The sequence below is a fragment of the Amblyomma americanum genome, chromosome 4 (genome assembly GCF_052857255.1).
Source record: "Amblyomma americanum isolate KBUSLIRL-KWMA chromosome 4, ASM5285725v1, whole genome shotgun sequence".
Classification (NCBI taxonomy): Eukaryota; Metazoa; Arthropoda; class Arachnida; order Ixodida; family Ixodidae; genus Amblyomma; species Amblyomma americanum.
Genome location: NC_135500.1, coordinates 94,558,550 through 94,582,583, shown reverse-complemented (window position 1 = coordinate 94,582,583; position 24,034 = coordinate 94,558,550). Strand labels below are relative to the sequence as shown.

The 24,034-nt window shown below is 49.7% G+C and overlaps 1 protein-coding gene and 15 non-coding genes across 16 annotated transcripts; all 16 read right to left on the bottom strand.

Moving 5' to 3' along the window:
• Window positions 1-2,615: 2,615 nt before the first annotated feature.
• Window positions 2,616-2,688, bottom strand: TRNAV-AAC (transfer RNA valine (anticodon AAC)). The gene has a single exon. It is a non-coding gene; the product is annotated as a tRNA-Val (tRNA).
• A 1,251-nt stretch (window positions 2,689-3,939) lies between these two features.
• On the bottom strand, window positions 3,940-7,574 carry LOC144128128 (uncharacterized). Its single transcript, XM_077661217.1, has one exon. It carries the CDS (start codon window positions 7,540-7,542, stop codon window positions 6,283-6,285), a length of 1,260 nt encoding a protein of 419 aa, XP_077517343.1. The 5' UTR covers window positions 7,543-7,574; the 3' UTR covers window positions 3,940-6,282.
• Window positions 7,575-7,836: 262 nt separating this feature from the next.
• On the bottom strand, window positions 7,837-7,909 carry TRNAV-AAC (transfer RNA valine (anticodon AAC)). Its single transcript has one exon. It is a non-coding gene; the product is annotated as a tRNA-Val (tRNA).
• Window positions 7,910-8,140: 231 nt separating this feature from the next.
• TRNAV-AAC (transfer RNA valine (anticodon AAC)) lies at window positions 8,141-8,213 on the bottom strand. The gene has a single exon. It is a non-coding gene; the product is annotated as a tRNA-Val (tRNA).
• Window positions 8,214-8,449: 236 nt separating this feature from the next.
• On the bottom strand, window positions 8,450-8,522 carry TRNAV-AAC (transfer RNA valine (anticodon AAC)). Its single transcript has one exon. It is a non-coding gene; the product is annotated as a tRNA-Val (tRNA).
• A 231-nt stretch (window positions 8,523-8,753) lies between these two features.
• On the bottom strand, window positions 8,754-8,826 carry TRNAV-AAC (transfer RNA valine (anticodon AAC)). Its single transcript has one exon. It is a non-coding gene; the product is annotated as a tRNA-Val (tRNA).
• Window positions 8,827-9,062: 236 nt separating this feature from the next.
• TRNAV-AAC (transfer RNA valine (anticodon AAC)) lies at window positions 9,063-9,135 on the bottom strand. The gene has a single exon. It is a non-coding gene; the product is annotated as a tRNA-Val (tRNA).
• A 237-nt stretch (window positions 9,136-9,372) lies between these two features.
• On the bottom strand, window positions 9,373-9,445 carry TRNAV-AAC (transfer RNA valine (anticodon AAC)). Its single transcript has one exon. It is a non-coding gene; the product is annotated as a tRNA-Val (tRNA).
• A 236-nt stretch (window positions 9,446-9,681) lies between these two features.
• On the bottom strand, window positions 9,682-9,754 carry TRNAV-AAC (transfer RNA valine (anticodon AAC)). Its single transcript has one exon. It is a non-coding gene; the product is annotated as a tRNA-Val (tRNA).
• A 547-nt stretch (window positions 9,755-10,301) lies between these two features.
• On the bottom strand, window positions 10,302-10,374 carry TRNAV-AAC (transfer RNA valine (anticodon AAC)). The gene has a single exon. It is a non-coding gene; the product is annotated as a tRNA-Val (tRNA).
• Window positions 10,375-15,489: 5,115 nt separating this feature from the next.
• Window positions 15,490-15,562, bottom strand: TRNAV-AAC (transfer RNA valine (anticodon AAC)). The gene has a single exon. It is a non-coding gene; the product is annotated as a tRNA-Val (tRNA).
• A 240-nt stretch (window positions 15,563-15,802) lies between these two features.
• TRNAV-AAC (transfer RNA valine (anticodon AAC)) lies at window positions 15,803-15,875 on the bottom strand. Its single transcript has one exon. It is a non-coding gene; the product is annotated as a tRNA-Val (tRNA).
• A 238-nt stretch (window positions 15,876-16,113) lies between these two features.
• TRNAV-AAC (transfer RNA valine (anticodon AAC)) lies at window positions 16,114-16,186 on the bottom strand. Its single transcript has one exon. It is a non-coding gene; the product is annotated as a tRNA-Val (tRNA).
• A 238-nt stretch (window positions 16,187-16,424) lies between these two features.
• On the bottom strand, window positions 16,425-16,497 carry TRNAV-AAC (transfer RNA valine (anticodon AAC)). The gene has a single exon. It is a non-coding gene; the product is annotated as a tRNA-Val (tRNA).
• A 2,306-nt stretch (window positions 16,498-18,803) lies between these two features.
• TRNAV-AAC (transfer RNA valine (anticodon AAC)) lies at window positions 18,804-18,876 on the bottom strand. The gene has a single exon. It is a non-coding gene; the product is annotated as a tRNA-Val (tRNA).
• A 2,112-nt stretch (window positions 18,877-20,988) lies between these two features.
• On the bottom strand, window positions 20,989-21,061 carry TRNAV-AAC (transfer RNA valine (anticodon AAC)). The gene has a single exon. It is a non-coding gene; the product is annotated as a tRNA-Val (tRNA).
• Window positions 21,062-24,034: the final 2,973 nt, after the last annotated feature.

Genomic DNA, 24,034 nt, shown 5'->3' with positions numbered 1-24,034 from the left:
TCGCTGTGGCCCAGCAAGTTTTGCTAAGATCGTGCCAGAATGCATGCCCTTTCGCACCTCATGCAGGCAAAACAACCGTTCCAGTGCACGTAACTAATCGAAATAGATAAATCGTGGCAAGCCACAGCGCCGAAGCCATTCGCGTTTTAGAAATTCTGAAAACTAACCACTGGCTACAAATCTCTAATTTCCACCAGTAGCCTAACTGTTATAGTTCGAAAGTTAATTATCAGAAATTAAGCTGCTAACTAGTTAACATTATTTACATGTCTGCCAATTCAGATATTATTGGGCCACAGAAGCTGCCTTTATACCTGAAAAAGTCTTTTTTCAAAAATATTCTTTCACCTTCACTGAAACACCTGGTAAGCAAACCGCAAATCATAACTTTTATAACGTATGATCCGTGTCGCTGAAACTGAGCCAAAGTTGCCCGTTAAACCAACAACTATGTCTATTCTTGGCATGACACCGCTGAAAAACAGAGGTGATGCGCATAAACTAATGCCCTGAGCTCGTTTTCTAGAATAAAACCACCGACGGGACCACTATTCAGAATGCTCGTACACAGCGGTTCTAAGTACAGAGCGAAGAGCAGGGGAGGCAACGGGCAGCCTTGTTTTCCCGAGAAGAGAATTCTCTTAAGGTGCAACGGCGACTTATCACCATGCACTCATCCTCTGAACCGGGCTTAGGAAGGTATATAGAAGGTGCTTAGGACTATCCGCATGTTTGAAATAGCGGCAAAGAGGGGGGTGCACTATATTTCTAAGTTCAAAATAATTTCACCCCAACTTGTAGCTTAAAAAGGGTTCCAGGACTCACTTGACAGCCGCGTGCTGGCACTCATTAAGCTAGCCCTGACTAATTGGTTCTTCAGAGTGCAAAGAAAAATTACTTCGAGACCGAAAACGGAAACCCGGAAAGCGTTTTGCCTCGTACTGTTGAAGGTGGCGTTTTACGACGGCAATTTCCGCACACATTCAAGATCATGAATGTTGCAAAGGCCTTTTAGCTACAGCTTCTTGGCAGTGTATTTGTGACAAGACTGTATAGAATTTATCTCAACGGCAATGCCCATAAACACCTTTCATGCTGCAAATAATAGAATATGCATAGACATGATGCCAGAGCGGTTCTCAGTAGCTCTTTAGTATCTTCCTCTCTTATGAGCGCAGCGTTTAGCTTCCAAAGCCCCCCCCCCCCCCCCCCCCCCCTGAATCCAAGACTTTTTACGGGCTCAATCTTGAATCCGGGAAAAGACAATGAAATAATCGGAGAAACAGAGAGGTTTACCGTGGCACGAAATGCGCCGATTAAGGAGGGCGCATAGAAAAAAATTCCGGTCAGGACGAGCTTGAGAGATTTCTATAATGCAGCTGAAGATGGAAGACCGCCCAGCATTAATTAAACCTCCGTTTTCAGCGATGCGCGTTAACACCGCAGGGCTCTTGTCGGTTTCCTGCCTAGAACCAGTACGGTCGTTCGGATCACACACGCAGGTAAGTCTCTTATGAAAACAACTTGACGATCACTCTCAGAGAGAGCCCAAATATTCTCAAGAAATCTGCTCACTTCGTCCAATCATTAAAAGCATATGCTTTCCTTAACCTTCACGATTCGCTACGAAAGTGAAAGGGGCAACATACACAGCGCCCCTCCTCATCAGCTCGGCACGTAAGGATCGAATCAGGATTTTTTTAGGGACAAAAACCAACCTACCAAAAAAGAATAAAGGGTGTGTGTGACTCGCAGAGACTGAAACCCGCTAAGGAAGACCGCAGGGTCCTCTCTCTGCCACCGACAGTTTCTGCCTTAGACTTCAGTAGAAAATTGCCCCCCAAACGGCCGGCGCAGCTGTATCTGCCTGGAGCCCACATACTCGAACATTCAATGCTGCAATGATCAGCTTCCGGACGTTTGCCATGATGATCAACTAGAATTAACTCAGGCGTCTTGGAAGTCTGGCGGCTAACCTGAGAGTGAGACCTCACTGGACAAAGCACCCCTTCCTCCTAGATCTTGAGCACAGAGATGCTTTTCTGCTAGGCTTGTCAGGATAGTACTTCTTCGAAACCGAATCGATTACGAGAAGTCTAGCTTTGCTACCGAATTTAGTACGAATCGTATCGTTGAAAGCCAAACGAATGCGAATCGAATATTTCCTTGACAATTAGCTGCCTGGGGGAATATTCGTACCGAACGAATTTTCATGCGAAACAGCGAAGCGCTAGCGACGACGCTGTAACTCATGGAGGTAAAGCTGCAGCTCTCGCAACACCTAACGCTGCCTTCAACTACGGGGCATGCAGCACGTGTCATTACGCAAAAGGAAGTCATGGTTAGGTTCTAATGACGGTAGCGACGAAAGCACCGCCATATCTTAGTTCCTGAGCGAAATGTATCAATCAATGAAGGGGTTCGCAGTCGTGTCAGTTTCCTGCAACCGGTTGGGCAGCATGAGAGCATGAAGCACTCCGGCGCGCAATCGAGTGCCGACGCTGCGCAGGCCAACGAATTTCCGCTAGTGCGTGTAATTCAATCAGCACTGTTTTTAGAGCCATGAGCGTTTACCTTCAAGGCTGCAGACTGCCGAGCAAAAAAGAAAAAGGACATGTGCCTGCCAGGGATCGAACATGGGACCTTCCGCGTGTTAGGCGGATGTGATAACCACTACACCACAAGCGCTTTTTTTTTTTTTTTTTCTTTATTGCCTGGCTGCGACACATAACATTTACACAAAAAAACACTCAACAAAAAACACACAAAACGCTATGTACATAGGACACTGTCGTGGTCAGCCATCATGAGTCTGGCTTCGTCATACTAAAATTCACGAAGCCTACAGAGCGGCTCTAGCCTCGAGAGCCACTCGGGAGGCTCCGCAGTTGCTTTCTGGATGGCCAGAAAGCAGTCCATTCTTTCCCGAAAATAAATGCGGGCAGGTCGTGCGTCTTTGTCACAATAATAGCCTGCCATTCTGGAGCGCCATATACTGTGGAGGCCCAAGAGCATTATGAGATCAAATGGTACCCCATCCTCATTGTCTGTGCTTAAATAACGAATTCCCTGCGCGTCAAGTGGTAGCTCTTTCTTTATTGTCCTTTGTAACACATCCCAAAAATAAACCCCTTCCCAGCAATGCAAAAAAACATGGTCTATTGTTTCGGGCTGTTTACAAATTAAGCAGTTCGATCCCCACGGTAAAAAGAAATCCTTTCCTTCCAAAAACTTTTTAACTGGGAGTGTCCCGGTGTGTAATTTAAAAAAGAAGGTCTTTACTCCTGGTGGCACCTGCATTTTCTTTACCCTTTTTAAAACATCAGCTCCAGGACCTCCACTGTACAAGGCCCTGTACATAGGCTCTGGGAAAACAATATCACAAAGATCATGGTACAACTTCTTTCTTTTAGTTTTATACAAATAATCGCTAGAAAAACGCGCTGAAAGAAACCTAACACTTGCAACAATCTCTTTGTAGTAACCAAAAATTCCACCCGAGAGCTCTTCTGTGGTAACAACAAACTCGGGCAGCAAACGCCGCAGCCTGACCTGGCACACGGTGCGCAAGAACGGGTCTGAGACGTCGCGAAAAAACAAAAAACGGTTCACCAGCTGCCTTAAAAAGAGGTGCCCTAGCCCCAACCCCCCGTCTTTTACCCGCCGGAACAGGTTCGTTCTGCTGCAACGTTCCCATTCGGAAGCCCATATAAAGACGGCAAAAATCCGGTGTAACTTCTGAATGTGCACCCGAGAGCAATGCAAAACCTGCATCACATACCAGAGCTTGCTAATAAAAAACAGGTTGCAGACTGTAGCTCTGGCGAAAATGGAGAGGTTGGTGCCTTTCCATTTTCCAGCTCTGTCACGTGCTTCTTTCGTTTGCTGTTTCCAATACTCCTCGCTTTCACGATAAGCATCGAGCGGAATGCCCAAATACTTGCCCGGTGTCGTCGTCCACGGTACGTTGGCAAAATGGTCCGGGTGGGATGGCCACCATCCATGCCAGAGTCCGAGGCATTTGGACCAATTAACCCCGCTACCGGTGACTTCGCTGAACTCGCGTACACACCCGACAGCTTCGCTTATGCTCTCCTGATCAACCGTGAATACAGCAACGTCGTCAGCATACGCCAACAGCTTAACTTCAGCAGCTTGCAACCTAAAGCCATTAATACTATTGTCTTCTAATATTTTCCTACACAGTGTTTCGATGTAAATACAAAATAAGAGAGGGCTGAGGGGGCAGCCCTGACGCACCGAACGCTGCACGCTAATGGGGGCCCCCAAGCACTTGTTAACAATCAATCTTGTCGTGCAGTTTCGATACGCCATGGCTACACCCTTGCGGATAACTGAACCGACATTCACATGGTCTAAAACGGAAAACAAGATTTCATGAGAAACACAATCAAAAGCTTTTTCGAGATCAATCTGAAGCATGGCCACCCGCCCATTAATTGCATCGCAGGTTTCAAGTACACTGCGTGCTTTGTGAATGTTGGAAAAAATTGATCGCCCTTTTATTCCACATGTCTGGTGGGGTCCAACAATTTCCTTTATCACTGTCTGTAGTCTTCGCGCCAATACCTTCATAAAAATTTTGTAGTCGACATTAGTGAGTGCTATCGGTCGATATGCGGTAACAGATTTTAATTTCTCTATATCATCAGTTTTCGGTATGAGTACCGTATGGGAGGTCCCAAAAGACGGAGGCAAAAAGTTTATTCCATAGGCTTCGTTAAACATTCTACATAGCACCGGGGCAATTTCATGCTTAAATTCTTTATAAAATGCCGCACTGAATCCATCTGGTCCTGGTGATTTTCCGAGGTTTAATTCATCTATCGCACGCCCTACTTCGTTTTCAGTTATTTCTAGTTCCATTTTCTTTTTCCTTTCTTCGTCCAGCCGTGGCATTGCACCAAGAAACTGATGCTTAAATGCAACTGCATCTGCCGGATGCCACGAAAAAAGCCTCTGGTAGAATTGTGTAAAGGCTGCTTCGATGTGGTCATTGTCTGCCGATAAGATACCCCCCCATTCTATTTTATCGATATGATTACTTTCAGCGTAGGCTTTTTCTAAACCGAGAGCACGTTTTGATGGCGCTTCGCCAGCAGCTGTGTCTTCCGCCCTCGCCCTCACCAGTGCTCCGCGATAACGCCGTTCTTCCATGAGTTCTATCTTTTGCTTGGTTTTCCTGACATCTTCAATCCATTTCCCAGGCGCCTTGCATTCCTGCTTCAGCAACGTTTCCAGTAGTGCCTTGAACTCAGCTTCGTCTTGTTTTTCCTTATACCGTATACAAGTGGCCCTTTCTATTGCTTTGATTTTTAAAGATTCTTTGCTTAACTCCCACTGCTGCCATATCTTCAGGTTCTTGCACGGGTTTATTTTTCCTATTTCATCCTTTACTGCTCGGTAGTAGACATCGTCGCGAAGAAGCGTGTTGTTTAGCTTCCACATTTCCCATGAAAATGCCTTGCTTCGATTGACACTTCCGAGGCAGCACTCAACTAAACAGTGGTCTGAGAAGGACACTCCCACAACTTCGTACTGGCTGCATACAGGGGCAAGGTCAACTGATGTATAAATGCGGTCCAGCCGTGCATGGCTTGAGCCCTGAAAATGGGTGAACTTCACTGCCCGCGCACCCTCAAGACATTCAGCCACATCTTCGAGGTTTCCGTTATCAATAATTCTGATCAACACTTCAGTGCTCCTGTCTCGAAACCCCCGGATGCTTGACTTATCGCGAGCATTTAGGACACAATTGAAGTCACCTAAGACGATGAGCTGCCTTTCCGTGCAAACGCGTTCTAGGAGGCTTTGGAAAAAAGCAACTCTTTCCTCTACCCCATTCGGTGCATACACGACAACAATGCGCCACTCAATGCTATTCAGGGAAAAGTCAAGGACAATACACCGGCCAGACACACACGAAAAATATGCTTGCACCTCTAGCCCCGGGATCTTCTTTACAAAGAGCACGCAACCAGCAGATGTCCCCACTGCATGACTGACGACAGCAAAAAATCTAGTCGTGAAACGCAGCACCATGCTGTCGGTTCCTTCGTTGCCGTCCACTTTCGTCTCTTGCACGGCCAATACATCTATCTCGCGCTCCGTAATAAGTCGATACACCTGACCTTGTTTTTTCCTAGTCGCCAGGCCTCGTACATTCAGCGTAGCGACTTTAAAGGGAGAGGCGGGAGCCATTTTAATTTAAAAGGAAAGGACCCAACAGCATGGCGCTTACCTCCCACGTCTAGCGCGCGGCTAGACGCCACTGTTGCCGCCGGTATCATCCGGCAGAAGAACATCGGCCTGCTCGAGGAGTACCTTGCCGCCGGAACGCTTGTCATCCGAAAGGTTTGGGCGCGGCCGTAACTTCGGACGCCGGGATTGAGCCGTCTTTGCAGGGGGTTCCTCGACGCCGGGCGCTACCACCTTGTCCCCTTCGGGGCTGGTCTGGTCGTGGGGACGCTTCGCCGGTGTGGTGACGGGGGGCGTGACGCTAGTTGCACGGGCGCCGCTCTTCTCGTGGATGTCCTCGCTCGGCTCTTTTGCCTCGACGTCCTCAGGCTCTGTTGGGCAGGCCCCGTTCCCTGACGTCTCGTTAGCAAAGCGGGGGCAGTCTACCGTCGGCGGTTGGCTCGCTGGTTCGTCGGCCGCCTTGGTGCTATCCTCGGAGCTCACACACGTGGCAAGCGTCGAAGGCGGCTTGCCCGCCTCGTCCGTGCCAGTCGCTGCTTCCTCCGCCTCGGCGACGTCCATGAGTTCCACGGTGTCGTTCGCCTTTCCGAGACCGGTAGCCGACGCGTAGGTACGGACGCAGTCCGCGTCCGTGTGTCCATAGCGCCTGCACTGGGAACACCTGGGAACCTTGCAATCTCGGCGAACGTGGCCCGTGCCGTGACAACGCAAGCACTGCATCGGTCGCCCGGGCACAACCACGAGGGCCAGCTCACCGGCTACTCGCAACTGGTGCGGCAAATCATCCACCTTCATTCCAGGCTTCAACTTGAGTAGCACGGTCCTGGTGGTTGAGCCTTTCTCCTTCATCCCTTGGACGCGCCAACGCTCCCGCGTCACCTCCGTCACGTTTCCGAACGCCGCGAAAGCAGTCCTGATGTCTTCGTCAGCCACACCGTGCAGCATCCAATGCAGGCGCAGCTTAACCTGCTGATCCTCCGGGTCGAAAATGATGCACCGGCGTCCTTTCACTTGTAGCTCCTTCAATGCAGCAAGCTTTTTCGTGGCTTCAGCACTGCTGAGCGTCACCGCCCACACATGATTTATCTGATACGCCCCCAACGCCACGACGTCGGGGAGCGCACCAGCGTTGGCGAGGGCGTCCCGAAAATCTTCCACCCGGTAGGGCCTCGCTCGCACGTCACCATGCAGAAACACCGTGTTAAACACAACACGTCCTGTTGGCAGAGTAGGCAGAACAATCTCGTAGTCCTTATCTGCGTCGGCAACAAGCCTGTTTCCGCGGCCAGCAAGGGCCGCAATCGCCGCTCCGCCGGAGCTCATGATCCCGCGTCCGTCACGCTCGGTGGCCGGAAGCAGAGTCTGACTACACCACAAGCGCAGCTGCTAATGTGGCTTGAAACTGTATCGGTCATTGAAGGGGTTCGCAGTCGTGTAAGTTTCCTGCAACCGGTTGGGCAGCATGAGAGCATGAAGCACTGCGGCGCGCAATCGAGTGCCGACGCTGCGCAGGCGAACGAATTTCCGCTAGTGCGTGTAATTCAATCAGCACTGTTTTTAGAGCCATGAGCGTTTACCTTCAAGGCTGCAGACTGCCGGGCAAAAAGAAAAAGTACATGTGCCTGCCAGGGATTGAACATGGGACCTTCCGCGTGTTAGGCGGATGTGATAACCACTACACCACAAGCGCAGCTGCTAATGTGGCTTGAAACTGTATCGGTCATTGAAGGGGTTCGCAGTCGTGTAAGTTTCCTGCAACCGGTTGGGCAGCATGAGAGCATGAAGCACTGCGGCGCGCAATCGAGTGCCGACGCTGCGCAGGCGAACGAATTTCCGCTAGTGCGTGTAATTCAATCAGCACTGTTTTTAGAGCCATGAGCGTTTACCTTCAAGGCTGCAGACTGCCGGGCAAAAAAGTACATGTGCCTGCCAGGGATCGAACATGGGACCTTCCGCGTGTTAGGCGGATGTGATAACCACTACACCACAAGCGCAGCTGCTAATGTGGCTTGAAACTGTATCGGTCATTGAAGGGGTTCGCAGTCGTGTAAGTTTCCTGCAACCGGTTGGGCAGCATGAGAGCATGAAGCACTGCGGCGCGCAATCGAGTGCCGACGCTGCGCAGGCGAACGAATTTCCGCTAGTGCGTGTAATTCAATCAGCACTGTTTTTAGAGCCATGAGCGTTTACCTTCAAGGCTGCAGACTGCCGGGCAAAAAGAAAAAGTACATGTGCCTGCCAGGGATCGAACATCGGACCTTCCGCGTGTTAGGCGGATGTGATAACCACTACACCACAAGCGCAGCTGCTAATGTGGCTTGAAACTGTATCGGTCATTGAAGGGGTTCGCAGTCGTGTAAGTTTCCTGCAACCGGTTGGGCAGCATGAGAGCATGAAGCACTGCGGCGCGCAATCGAGTGCCGACGCTGCGCAGGCGAACGAATTTCCGCTAGTGCGTGTAATTCAATCAGCACTGTTTTTAGAGCCATGAGCGTTTACCTTCAAGGCTGCAGACTGCCGGGCAAAAAAGTACATGTGCCTGCCAGGGATCGAACATGGGACCTTCCGCGTGTTAGGCGGATGTGATAACCACTACACCACAAGCGCAGCTGCTAATGTGGCTTGAAACTGTATCGGTCATTGAAGGGGTTCGCAGTCGTGTAAGTTTCCTGCAACCGGTTGGGCAGCATGAGAGCATGAAGCACTGCGGCGCGCAATCGAGTGCCGACGCTGCGCAGGCGAACGAATTTCCGCTAGTGCGTGTAATTCAATCAGCACTGTTTTTAGAGCCATGAGCGTTTACCTTCAAGGCTGCAGACTGCCGGGCAAAAAGAAAAAGTACATGTGCCTGCCAGGGATCGAACATGGGACCTTCCGCGTGTTAGGCGGATGTGATAACCACTACACCACAAGCGCAGCTGCTAATGTGGCTTGAAACTGTATCGGTCATTGAAGGGGTTCGCAGTGGTGTCAGTTTCCTGCAACCGGTTGGGCAGCATGAGAGCATGAAGCACTGCGGCGCGCAATCGAGTGCCGACGCTGCGCAGGCGAACGAATTTCCGCTAGTGCGTGTAATTCAATCAGCACTGTTTTTAGAACCATGAGCGTTTACCTTCAAGGCTGCAGACTGCCGGGCAAAAAAGAAAAAGGACATTTGCCTGCCAGGGATCGAACGTGGGACCTTCCGCGTGTTAGGCGGATGTGATAACCACTACACCACAAGCGCAGCTGCTAATGTGGCTTGAAACTGTATCGGTCATTGAAGGGGTTCGCAGTGGTGTCAGTTTCCTGCAACCGGTTGGGCAGCATGAGAGCATGAAGCACTGCGGCGCGCAATCGAGTGCCGACGCTGCGCAGGCGAACGAATTTCCGCTAGTGCGTGTAATTCAATCAGCACTGTTTTTAGAACCATGAGCGTTTACCTTCAAGGCTGCAGACTGCCGGGCAAAAAGAAAAAGTACATGTGCCTGCCAGGGATCGAACATGGGACCTTCCGCGTGTTAGGCGGATGTGATAACCACTACACCACAAGCGCAGCTGCTAATGTGGCTTGAAACTGTATCGGTCATTGAAGGGGTTCGCAGTGGTGTCAGTTTCCTGCAACCGGTTGGGCGGCATGAGAGCATGAAGCACTGCGGCGCGCAATCGAGTGCCGACGCTGCGCAGGCGAACGAATTTCCGCTAGTGCGTGTAATTCAATCAGCACTGTTTTTAGAACCATGAGCGTTTACCTTCAAGGCTGCAGACTGCCGGGCAAAAAAGAAAAAGGACATTTGCCTGCCAGGGATCGAACGTGGGACCTTCCGCCTGTTAGGCGGATGTGATAACCACTACACCACAAGCACAGCTGCTAATGTGGCTTGAAACTGTATCGGTCATTGAAGGGGTTCGCAGTCGTGTCAGTTTCCTGCAACCGGTTGGGCGGCATGAGAGCATGAAGCACTGCGGCGCGCAATCGAGTGCCGACGCTGCGCAGGCCAACGAATTTCCGCTAGTGCGTGTAATTCAATCAGCACTGTTTTTAGAACCATGAGCATTTACCTTCAAGGCTGCAGACTGCCGGGCAAAAAAGAAAAAGAACATTTGCCTGCCAGGGATCGAACCTGGGACCTTCCGCGTGTTAGGCGGATGTGGTAACCACTACACCACAAGCACTTTTTTTTATTGCCGGGCTTCGACAAAATACAACAAAAAGCATACACGGGTAGACACCCAAACTACAAAAAGGTAGCCTACAGCCCCCAGAAGGCCTGGCCTTGTCAGTTTAAAATTCCCTGAGTTCCGTCAAAGGTTCGAGCTTTGAAAGCCACTCAGGGGGAGATGCTTGTGTTTTCAGCCCCTCGATGAACTTGTGCATTGTCTCACGGAAATACAATCGCGCAGGCCGCGCATCCGGGTCACAATGAAAGCCTGCCATTCGGGAGCGCCATATGCTATGGAGGCCCGCGAGCATTACTAAATCCAACGGCATGCCATCTTCTTTTGCTGTAGGCAGGAATCGGATTCCATACGGATCCAATGGTGATTCTTTTTTGATGGTCCTTTGAAGGACGTCCCAAAAATATACCCCTTCCCAACAGTGCAAGAAAACGTGGTCGTTTGTTTCTGGTTGTTTACATATAAGGCAGTGGGATCCCTAAGGAAGGTAAAACCCCTTTTTTTCTTGGAAAGATTTTACAGACAGAGTCCCGGTGTGAAGCTTGAAGGAGAAATTTTTTGTTCCCGGTGGTACCTGCATTTTTTTCACCCGTTTCAGGACATCTCTGCCTGGGCCTCCGGAGCATATTGCCCTGTACATTGGTTCCGGCAATAACACGTCACATACATCCTTGTACAATGTTTTCCGCTGAACACCACTTAAATAATTTTTTGAAAATCTCGCCGTCAAAAACCTGACGCTAAACACAACCTCTTTAAGAAAACCAAAAATACCTCCAGTCATAGTCTTCGTTCCAACAATGAAATCTGGCACAGCACTCCCGAGCCTGACTTGGCATACGGTACGCAGAAAGGGATCTTTAACGTCTCGGAGAAACAAAAATCTGTTTACTATCTGCCGTACGAACGAGTGGCCCAGACCAAGTCCCCCTGCCTTGATGCTCCTGAACAAATTTGTCCGGCTGCACCTCTCCCATTTTGAGGCCCATAGAAAGACAGCGAAAATACGATGCAGCTTTTGCCCATTTAACCGTGAGCAGTGGAGTACTTGCATCACGTACCAGAGCTTGCTTATCAAAAACAAATTGCACACAGTTGCTCTTGCAAATACAGACAAATTAGCACTTTTCCATTTTTCGGCTTTCTCACGCGTTTCTTCCGCCTGTGTTTTCCAAAAAGGCTCAGTGTCCCTGTAAAATTCGAGTGGAACACCTAACTATTTCACGGGTGTTGTCACCCAAGAAACGGTGGCGAAAACAGCTGGAGTTGACGGCCGTTCTCCGTGCCAGAATCCCAGGCACTTGCCCCAATTCACCAAACTTCCGGTGACCTCACTGAAACCCTTTACTGCTTTGATTGTCCTGCTTATGCTATCTTGGTTAACGCAGAAAACAGCAACGTCATCTGCGTATGCTAAGAGCTTCACTTCTGATGCCTGTACACGAAAACCATGAATAGCCTCATTTCCTATAATGTTTAGGCAGAGGGTTTCTATATAAATACAAAAGAGCAGGGGGCTGAGGGAACAGCCCTGGCGTACCGATCTCTGCACACTAAAGGGGGCCCCCAAGGTCTTGTTTACTATTAACCTCGTAGTGCAGTTACGGTAAGCCATTGCCACACCCTCTCTGATAACAGAACCAACGTTAATGTAATGTAGAATGGAAAGCAGCAATTGGTGCGCCACACAGTCAAACGCCTTCTCAAGATCAATCTGAAGAACTGCGACCCGAGCATATATTGCGTCACAACATTCAAGCACGCACCTAGCCTTGTGAATATTCTCAACAATGGAACGCCCCTTGATCCCACACGTTTGGTGAGGTTCCGACTATTTTATGCATTACGGTCTGTAGCCTGCCTGCAACAACCTTCATATAAATTTTGTAGTCGACATTTGTGAGGGCTATGGGCCTGTAAGATGTTACCTGTCTGAGTTTTTCTGTTTGATCGGTTTTTGGTATGAGCACAGTATGCGAGGATGCATATGATGTAGGCAGAGCATGCAACACATACGCTTCATTAAATACCACTGAGAGGAGCGGTGCTAGTTCCTTCTTGAAAGCTTTATAAAAAGCCGCGCTCAGGCCGTGGGGCACAGGCGACTTTCCTGAGTTTAATTTATCAATAGCCTGTTCCACTTCTTGTTCGCTAATTGGCAGCTCTAATCTTATTCTGTCTGTGTCATCAATACGTGGCATGGCCTCTAAAAATATCTCCCTAAATCTTCCCATGTCAACATGCCTCGAAGCGAAGAGCGCTTGATAGTAATCAAAAAAAGCCTTTGCAATGCTGTTATCGTCAGATGCAGTGGCACCGCCCCATTGAATTTCCGCGACATGGTTTCGCCGAGCGTGCGCCCTTTCCATTCCTAATGCCCGTTTTGTGGGTGTTTTGGTCGCGGCGAATTGCTCAGCTCTCGCGCGCACAAGTGCACCGCGATATCGCTCTTCCTCTATCGCTTCTAGCTTTTGTCTGGTTTTTCGGACGTCTTCACTCAAAACACCCGGTGCCTTGCATTCCTGAGCTAATAACTTGTCCAGTAAGGACTTCAAATGCGCCTCGCTTAACCTTTCTTGAAAACTTATGCAGCTAGCCCTTTCTAATGCATACACTTTTATCTGCTGTTTGCAACTTTCCCATTCTTCTTCAGCAGCCCGATTGCCATTAACTGTTATTTTATTAATTTCCTGTGCTGCAAACCCTGTGAAAATTTCGTCTTCCAGAATCTTATTGTTGAATTTCCAGAGGTCCCACTGGAAAGAGTTTTTACGTTTTACCGCGCCTATGCTACATTTCACCAAGCAGTGGTCCGAGAAAGTTGCAGGAACAACATCGTAGCTGTGACACTTTGGCGACAGGTCGACCGATACATATATTCTATCAAGGTGGGCATGGCTACTTCGTTGGAAGTGCGCGAACATCATGCCGCGCTTGTATACCACGCATTTAGTCACGTCCTCCAATGCAAACTTATCAATCAAGCGACGGAGAAGTTCGGTGCTTTCATCGCGGTGGGACCGCGTGCTGGTTTTGTCAGCCGCGCTCAAGACACAATTAAAATCTCCCAACAATATCAGGTGTATTTCTGTGCGTAAGAAACGCTGAATGCTCTCAAAAAAAGCTACCCTATCCTCGCCCAGGTTAGGTGCGTAAAGGCAAATTAGTCGCCATTCAGAGCAGGCAAAAGCAAAATCCACTACTACACAACGACCCGAAGGGCACGATGTGTACGCCTGCACCTCGAGGCTAGGCAGCTTTTTTATAAACACAATGCATCCGGCAGATGTACCGACGGCATGGCTCACGACCGCATAGAATCTTGACGTAAAACGTTGCACAATGCTCTTGGTGTCTTGTTCCCATTCCACTTTCGTTTCCTGAATAGCAAGCAGATCGGTATTATGATCTGTTAAAATTCGGTGCACTTGGCTCTGCTTCCTCTTAGCGGCAAAACCTCTGACATTGAGCGTTGCAAAAGTCAAGAAGGTTGCAGAAGCCATATTTAAAAACGTGTGAAGACGCCGAGAGCACCGTGCTCACCTTTCCCGTCTAGCCCGAAGCTAGACGCCGTTGCCACCGCCCGAGCCGTCAGGAGCGGATGCCTGGTTTTGCTGCAGAAGCAGTGGAGGCGCCTTCTCGGCGACCCGCTTGCCTGCCGCAAGGTTGGGCGTTGGCCTGAGTGTTGGTCGCCTGGACTGGCCTGTTTTCGCTGGCGGCTCCTCAACGCCGCCATCTGCGGGCTTGTCCCCTTCGTTGTCGGTCGGGTCGTGAGGTCGCTTGGCTGGGGCGGCGACGGTCGTCACACGGGCGCCGCTCTGGTCCATCTGTTCCTCGCTGGTCGGTGGTTGGTCGACATTTTTAGCCGGATGACTGGTCCCGTCGCTGGACGACCCTTCATTGGTCCCAGCAGGAATTACCGTCTCCGGTTACTTCCCACCGCCGCTGGCCGTGTTTCCGACGCCGCTCGGGTGCCCAGAAGACTGCGTCGTCACCGCCGGTTCCGTCGTCACGTCGGTTCCCTTTGCCGCCTCTTCTGTCTCGGCGACGTCCATAATATGCTCCGTCGTGTCGACTCCCATTGCCAGTCCGGTTGCCACTGCGTATGTGCGGACGCAGTCGCTGTCAGCGTGGCCGTAACGCCTGCATTTCGAACACCGGGGCACTTTACACTCTCGCCGAACGTGGCCCGTGCCACGACAGCGCAAGCACTGCATCGGTCGCCCCGGCGCCACAACAAGTGCCAGCTCCCCGGCGACACGTATCTGGTGAGGCAGATCGTCGACCTTCAAACCAGGTTTCAGTTTTAGGAGCACAGTTCGTGTTGTAGATCCCTTGTCGTGGACGCCCTGGACGCGCCACCGTTCCCGTGTAACTTCTGTTACCTTCCCGAACGCAGCAAAAGCCGTCCGGATGTCTTCGTCGGCCACGCCTTCCAGCATCCAGTGGAGCCGTAGCTAGACTTGTTGGTCTTCCGGATCGATGATAAGACATCGCCGTCCTTTCACTTTGAGTTCCTTGAAGGCGAGAAGCCTCTTGGCTCCTACAGCGGTCTTGAAAGTCACAGCCCAAACGTGGTTGATTTGGTACGCCCCCAAAGCCACCACGTCTGGGAGCGTACCAGCCTGGGCCAACGCATCACGAAAATCCTCGACCCGAAAGGGCCTAACACGAACATCGCCGTGTAGAAAAAGTGTGTGTTAAAACCACACGTCCGGTAGGCAGCTGTGGCAAGATAACCTGATAGTCCGTATCGTCGTTTCCCTCGATCCTGTTTCCGCGGCCAGCAAGAGCCGCTGTCGCCGCTCCGCCGGAGCTCATGATCCTGCGTCCGTCACGCTCGGTGGCCGGAAGTAGAAACTACACCACAAGCACAGCTGCTAATGCGGCTTGAAACTGTATCGGTAATTGAAGGGGTTCGCAGTCGTGTCAATTTCATGCAACCGGTTGGGCGGCATGAGAGCATGAAGCACTGCGGCGCGCAATCGAGTGCCGACGCTGCGCAGGCCAACGAATTTCTGCTAGTGCGTGTAATTCAATCAGCACTGTTTTTAGAGCCATGAGCGTTTACCTTCAAGGCTGCAGACTGCCGGGCAAAGAAGAAAAAGGACATGTGCCTGCCAGGGATCAAACCTGGGACCTTCCGCGTGTTAGGCGGATGTGATAACCACTACACCACAAGCACAGCTGCTAATGTGGCTTGAAACTGTATCCGTAATTGAAGGGGCTCGCAGTCGTGTCAGTTTCCTGCAACCGGTTGGGCGGCATGAGAGCATGAAGGACTGCGGCGCGCAATCGAGTGCCGACGCTGCGCAGGCCAACGAATTTCCGCTAGTGCGTGTAATTCAATCAGCACTGTTTTTAGAGCCATGAGCGTTTACCTTCAAGGATGCAGGCTGCCGCGCAAAGAAGACAAAAAAAGACATGTGCCTGCCAGGGATCGAACCTGGGACCTTCCGCGTGTTAGGCGGATGTGATAACCACTACACCACAAGCACAGCTGCTAATGTGGCTTGATACTGTATCGGTCATTGAAGGGGTTAGCGGTCGTGTCAGTTTCCTGCAACCGGTTGGGCAGCATGAGAGCATGAAGCACTGCGGCGCGCAATCTAGTGCCGACGCTGCGCAGGCCAACGAATTTCCGCTAGTGCGTGTAATTCAATCAGCACTGTTTTTAGAGCCATGAGCGTTTCTCTTCAAGGCTGGATCTGCAGGGCAAAAAAGAAAAGAAGGACATGTGCCTGCCAGGGATCGAACCTGGGACCTTCCGCATGTTAGGCGGATGTGATAACCACTACACCACAAGCACAGCTGCTAATGTGGCTTGAAACTGTATCGGTAATTGAAGGGGCTCGCAGTCGTGTCAGTTTCCTGCAACCGGTTGGGCGGCATGAGAGCATGAAGCACTGCGGCGCGCAATCTAGTGCCGACGCTGCGCAGGCCAACGAATTTCGGCTAGTGCGTGTAATTCAATCAGCACTGTTTTTAGAGCCATGAGCGTTTCTCTTCAAGGCTGGATCTGCAGGGCAAAAAAGAAAAGAAGGACATGTGCCTGCCAGGGATCGAACCTAGGACCTTCCCCGTGTTAGGCGGATGTGATAACCACTACACCACAAGCACTTTTTTTTTCTTTATTGCCTGGCTTTGACCCATAACATTTACACAAAAAACACTCAACAAAAAACACACAAAACGCTATGTACATACGACACTGTCGTGGTCAGCCATCATGAGTCTGGCTTCGTCATACTAAAATTCACGAAGCATACAGAGCGGCTCTAGCCTCGAGAGCCACTCGGGAGACTAGAAATAACTGAAAACGAAGGAGGGCATGCGATAGATGAATTAAACCTCGGAAAATCACCAGGACCAGATGGATTCAGTGCGGCATTTTATAAAGAATTTAAGCATGAAATTGCCCCGGTGCTATGTACAATGTTTAACGAAGCCTATGGAATAAACTTTTTGCCTCCGTCTTTTGGGACCTCCCATACGGTACTCATACCGAAAACTGATGATATAGAGAAATTAAAATCTGTTACCGCATATCGACCGATAGCACTCACTAATGTGGACTACAAAATTTTTATGAAGGTATTGGCGCGAAGACTACAGACAGTGATAATGGAAATTGTTGGACCCCACCAGACATGTGGAATAAAAGGGCGATCGATTTTTTCCAACATTCACAAAGCACGCAGTGTACTTGAAACCTGCGATGCAATTAATGGGCGGGTGGCTATGCTTCAGATTGATCTCGAAAAAGCTTTTGATTGTGTTTCTCATGAAATCTTGTTTTCCGTTTTAGACCTTGTGAATGTCGGTTCAGTTATCCGCGAGGGTGTAGCCCTGGCGTATCGAAACTGCACGACAAGATTGATTGTTAACAAGTGCCTGGGGGCCCCCATTAGCATGCAGCGTTCGGTGCGTCAGGGCTGCCCCCTCAGCCCTCTCTTATTTTGTATTTACATCGAAACACTGTGTAGGAAAACATTAGAAGACAATAGTATTAATGGCTTTAGGTTGCAAGCTGCTGGCGTATGCTGACGACGTTGCTGTATTCACGGTTGATCAGGAGAGCATAAGCGAAGCTGTCGGGAGTGTACGCGAGTTCAGCGAAGTCACCGGTAGCGGGGTTAATTGGTCCAAATGCCTCGGACTCTGGCATGGATGGTGGCCATCCCCCCCGGACCATTTTGCCAACGTACCGTGGACGACGACACCGGGCAAGTATTTGGGCGTTCCGCTCGATGCTTATCGCGAAAACGAGGAGTATTGGAAACAGCAAACGAAAGAAGCACGTGACAGAGCTAGAAAATGGAAAGGCACCAATCTCTCCATTTTCGCCAGAGCTACAGTCTGCAACCTGTTTTTTATTAGCAAGCTCTGGTATGTGATGCAGGTTTTGCATTGCTCTCGGGTGCACATTCAGAAGTTACACCGGATTTTTGCCGTCTTTATATGGGCTTCCGAATGGGAACGTTGCAGCCGAACGAACCTGTTCCGGCGGATAAAAGACGGGGGGTTGGGGCTAGGGCACCTCTTTTTAAGGCAGCTGGTGAACCGTTTTTTGTTTTTTCGCGACGTCTCAGACCCGTTCTTGCGCACCGTGTGCCAGGTGAGGCTGCGGCGATTGCTGCCCGAGTTTGTTGTTACCACAGAAGAGCTCTCGGGTGGAATTTTTGGTTACTACAAAGAGATTGTAGCAAGTGTTAGGTTTCTTTCAGCGCGTTTTTCTAGCGATTATTTGTATAAAACTAAAAGAAAGAAGTTGTACCCTGATGTTTGTGATATTGTTTTCCCAGAGCCTATGTACAGGGCCTTGTACAGTGGAGGTCCTGGAGCTGATGTTTTAAAAAGGGTAAAGAAATTGCAGGTGCCACCAGGAGTAAAAACCTTCTTTTTTAAATTACACACCGGGACACTCCCAGTTAAAAAGTTTTTGGAAGGAAAGGACTTCTTTTTACCGTGGGGATCGAACTGCTTAATTTGTAAACAGCCCGAAACAATAGACCATGTTTTTTTGCATTGCTGGGAAGGGGTTTATTTTTGGGATGTGTTACAAAGGACAATAAAGAAAGAGCTACCACTTGACGCGCAGGGAATTCGTTATTTAAGCACAGACAATGAGGATGGGGTACCATTTGATCTCATAATGCTCTTGGGCCTCCACTGTATATGGCGCTCCAGAATGGCTGGCTATTATTGTGACAAAGACGCACGACCTGCCCGAATTCATTTTCGGGAAAGAATGGACTGCTTTCTGGCCATCCAGAAAGCCGCTGCGGAGCCTCCCTAATCGAGTGCTGACGCTGCGCAGGCCAACGAATTTCCGCTAGTGCGTGTAATTCAATCAGCACTGTTTTTAGAGCCATGAGCGTTTACCTTCAAGGCTGCAGACTGCCGGGCTAAAAAGAAAAAGGACATGTGCCTGCCAGGGATCGAACCTGGGACCTTCCGCGTGTTAGGCGGATGTGATAACTACTACACCACAAGCACTTTTTTTTTCTTTATTGACTGGCTTTGGCTCATAACATTTAACCAAAAAAAACATTCAACAAAAAACACACAAAACACTATGTACATAAGACACTGTCGTGGTCAGCCAGCATGAGTCTGGCTTCGTCATTCTAAAATTGACGAAGCATACAGAGCGGCTCTAGCCTCGAGAGCCACTCGGGAGGCTCCGCAGCTGCTTTCTGGATGGCCAGAAAGCAGTCCATTCTTTCCCGAAAATAAATTCGGGCAGGTCGCTACACCACAAGCACTTTTTTTTTCTTTATTGCCTGGCTTTGGCTCGTAACATTCAACAAAAACACACCAAACACAATGTACATAAGACACTGTCGTGGTCAGCCAGCATGAGTCTGGCTTCGTCATTCTAAAATTCACGAAGCATACAGAGCGGCTCTAGCCTCGAGAGCCACTCGGGAGGCTCCGCAGCTGCTTTCTGGATGGCCAGAAAGCAGTCCATTCTTTCCCGAAAATAAATTCGGGCAGGTCGTGCGTCTTTGTCACAATAATAGCCTGCCATTCAGGAGCGCCACATACAGTGGAGGCCCAAGAGCATTATGAGATCAAATGATAAAATGGCTGTGCTTGTGGTGTAGACAATGAGGATGGGGTACTACACCACAAGCACAGCTGCTAATATGGCTTGAAACTGTATCGGTCATTCAAGGGGTTCGCGGTCGTGTCAGTTTCCTGCAACCGGTTGGGCGGCATGAGAGCATGAAGCACTGCGGCGCGCAATCGAGTGCCGACGCTGCGCAGGCCAACGAATTCCCGCTAGTGCGTGTAATTCAATCAGCACTGTTTTTAGAGCCATGAGCGTTTACCTTCAAGGCTGCAGACTGCCGGGCAAAAAAGAAAAAGGACATGTGCCTGCCAGGGATCGAAACTGGGACCTTCCGCGTGTTAGGCGGATGTGATAACCACTACACCACCAACAGCTGCTAATGTGGCTTGAAACTGTATCGGTCATTGAAGGGGTTCGCGGTCGTGTCAGTTTCCTGCAACCGGTTGGGCGGCATGAGAGCATGAAGCACTGCGGCGCGCAATCGAGTGCCGACGCTGCGCAGGCCAACGAATTCCCGCTAGTGCGTGTAATTCAATCAGCACTGTTTTTAGAGCCATGAGCGTTTACCTTCAAGGCTGCAGACTGCCGGGCAAAAAAGAAAAAGGACATGTGCCTGCCAGGGATCGAAACTGGGACCTTCCGCGTGTTAGGCGGATGTGATAACCACTACACCACCAACAGCTGCTAATATGGCTTGAAACTGTATCGGTCATTCAAGGGGTTCGCGGTCGTGTCAGTTTCCTGCAACCGGTTGGGCTGCATGAGAGCATGAAGCACTGCGGCGCGCAATCGAGTGCCGACGCTGCGCAGGCCAACGAATTCCCGCTAGTGCGTGTAATTCAATCAGCACTGTTTTTAGAGCCATGAGCGTTTACCTTCAAGGCTGCAGACTGCCGGGCAAAAAAGAAAAAGGACATGTGCCTGCCAGGGATCGAAACTGGGACCTTCCGCGTGTTAGGCGGATGTGATAACCACTACACCACCAACAGCTGCTAATATGGCTTGAAACTGTATCGGTCATTCAAGGGGTTCGCGGTCGTGTCAGTTTCCTGCAACCGGTTGGGCGGCATGAGAGCATGAAGCACTGCGGCGCGCAATCGAGTGCCGACGCTGCGCAGGCCAACGAATTCCCGCTAGTGCGTGTAATTCAATCAGCACTGTTTTTAGAGCCATGAGCGTTTACCTTCAAGGCTGCAGACTGCCGGTCAAAAAAGAAAAAGGACATGTGCCTGCCAGGGATCGAAACTGGGACCTTCCGCGTGTTAGGCGGATGTGATAACCACTACACCACCAACAGCTGCTAATGTGGCTTGAAACTGTATCGGTCATTGAAGGGGTTCGCAGTCGTGTCAGTTTCCTGCAACCGGTTGGGCGGCATGAGAGCATGAAGCACTGCGGCGCGCAATCGAGTGCCGACGCTGCGCAGGCCAACGAATTTCCGCTAGTGCGTGTAATTCAATCAGCACTGTTTTTAGAGCCATGAGCGTTTACCTTCAAAGCTGCAGACTGCCGGGCAAAAAAGAAAAAGGACATGTGCCTGCCAGGGATCGAACCTGGGACCTTCCGCGTGTTAGGCGGATGTGATAACCACTACACCACAAGCTTTTTTTCTTTATTGCATGGAAGAACTTCTGTAGAAAGGAGGAAACTTCAATCAGACTAGTTCGCGTCTCAAGTTACCGGGCTGCTAAATATGAGCCCCCCATAGCCCTAACTCACCACTGCATCCCCATCAAAACATCAAAGTTCAGGGAGGCACACACAAGCATCTAGGCACGGCAGCCAGCTTGGAGGTTCGTCGCGAGCAGCATATACACTCCTCACCAACGCACACTGTTCCCGAAACACAGATTTGGACGATCTTGGTGGCTCGGCATGTCTGTCCATCATACGGCTTTTCCAAAGACTGAATAGTCCCATCAACACAAACACGTCATAAGGCACAACAGAGTTTTTGTCAACAGGCAGAAATCTAATAGTGTATGGTGTAATTTCAATGTCCTTCTTAAGAGTTCGTTGTAGTATGTCCCAAAAGAACATGGCATCACGGCACAGGATGAAGCAATGATCAATTGTCTATGGCACGTTACACAGACGACAATTCACATTCCAGGGTACAAACATCCCCTTGTCATTAAGAAATGTCTTGACAGGCAGCGTCGCTGTGTGTAGTTTGAAAAAGAACGTTTTAGCAGCTGCCTGAATGCACATCCGCCTAACACGCTTGAGAACACTGATGTCCAAAGACCCCAGATAAGGCTGCCGATACAATGGTGTAGGGAACAAAGACTCAGTGGGAGCCTGGGTCATCTGCTTTCTCGAGAGGCTATACAGGTAATCTAAAGAGAAGCGCACAGTGAGAAAATTGAAAGTGTCAGCAACCTCCTTAAGAAATCCCCATAAAGTCCCCTCACGAGCCTGCACAGTCGGTGCGAATAAGTAAGACAAATGAAAACTAAGCCGCCTAATGAGCACAGCTACCAGAAACGGGTCGTTTGCCGATTTGAAAAAGAAAAAACGGGAAACGAGTTGATGCACGAACAGGTGAACAAGGCCCACTCCACCACCCTCTAAGGGAAGGAACAAGTTGTCACGCCTCATCGGCTCCCATTGAGAGCGCCAAACGAATGCTGCAAATATTCTATGTATTGCTTGCACCTTCCTCCTCGCACAATGCAGGACTTGAAGGACATACGCGAGCTTTGCAAACAAAAAAATGTTACAGACCTGTGCCCTCGCAAACACTGAGAGTTCCCTACCCATCCAAGCCTGTGTTTGCCGCCGTAGAGTTACAGTTTGTGAATCCCAGTAGGCTGTACTGTTGCGAACTTGGTGCAGCGGAACGCCTAGGTACTCAAGAGGGCTACAGTTCCAGCATATACCACCGAACTGGCTTGGCCTAGTTCCCCAATGACCCAACCAAAAGCCTTTGGATTTCTCTAAATTAGGAGCCGCGCCTGATACATCGCAGAACTGTTTAGTCAAGTTTAGAGCCTCGAGTACACTCTTTTTGTCAGAACAAAAGAGGGCGACATCATCAGCGTAAGCTAAAACTTTAACTTCACATTGAGCCAGAGAGAAACCGCGGATAGCTGCGCTGTTAATTATACTGAGACAGAGGGGTTCCAGATATAGGGCAAACAACAATGGAGACAGTGGACATCCTTGACGAACAGATGCTTCTAGTGGTACTGGTTTCGTTAGCTCCTGATTAACAATAACCCTTGTATAGGAGTTCTTATAGCACAGCCTTATGCCTTTGAGCAAGACGTCACCAATATTTGCATACTCCAAGACCGCGAACAAGAAATCGTGCCGAACTTTATCAAACGCCTTAGCCAAGTCAATTTGAATCAGAGCTACTTGGCCTATCTCATCTGATACTGTCTCTAATACTGAACGTGCAATATGGATATGTGTTTGAATACTGCGGCCTCTAATACCACAGACCTGATGCGGACCTATCAAGTCCATAATGACGAGCTGCAGACGACTGCTAAGAACCTTGGCAAAAATTTTGTAATCAACATTGCAAAGGGAAATTGGACGATATCCCTCAACAGTTTTCAACCGATTAGTATCTTTGCTTTTGGGAATTAATATTGTGTGCCCAGAATAAAAAGTGGGAGGCAGGACACCCACATCATAAGATGCTTTGAAAACTTCCATCAAAACAGGCACTAGGCAAGGCGAAAATGTTTTATAGAATTCGCTAGTAATACCATCTGGCCCAGGAGATTTCTGGCTCTGCAGGGCAGAAATGGCTGATTGAATTTCATCCAAAGTGATAGGTCCCTTCACTATAGCACACTTCTCATCATCAAGTCGAGGGAAGTTTCCGAGCAAGGGACTGTAATCGAAACCCTGACTTGGATCTTCGCAACTGCCAAACAGCTTCCGATAATAGTCGAAGAAAGCAGCAAGAATAGCAGGCGCATCACTGTATGTGCAATCACCATACTGAATTTCCAATATTTCCTTCGCAAGAGCATTCTCTCTTTCATCACTCAGGGCCCGACGAGAAGGTTGCTCATCAAGAAACCTTCGGGACCTAGATCGTATCAAGGCCCCCTTATATCTGTCTGTCGCAAATTGTTGAAGCTGTGCTTTTACGTTATTAATCTCTTCGAGATAGGCACCCGGGCTTACCCTCTCTAGCTCATGTAGCTCGGTTAGGGTGCGCCCAAGCTCACGAAGGTGGTGTCTCTTCAGGAAAGCGATTCTTGCTGAGGCCTCAATTGCCAAGTTTTTGATCTCCTGTTTAAACAAGTCCCACTTTTGAAAAATGGAAAGATCACGGCGTGACCATACGTCCTTCAAACAAGTAGGTACAGGACGCTGAAAGATTTCGTCTGAGAGCAGACAGTTATTCATCTTCCACAACTCCCATCGAGGGTGAAGTACATGGCGAGTGTACTTTCCCATCTGAAGAGACACCATACAGTGGTCACTGAAGAAAATGGGCCGCACCCAGTAGCCAAACACACTTGCTAATGCGTCAACAGAAACGTAAATTCTGTCAAGGCGAGCATTAGAGGAAAACTGAAAATGAGTTAAATGTATACTGTCGCCTTTTTC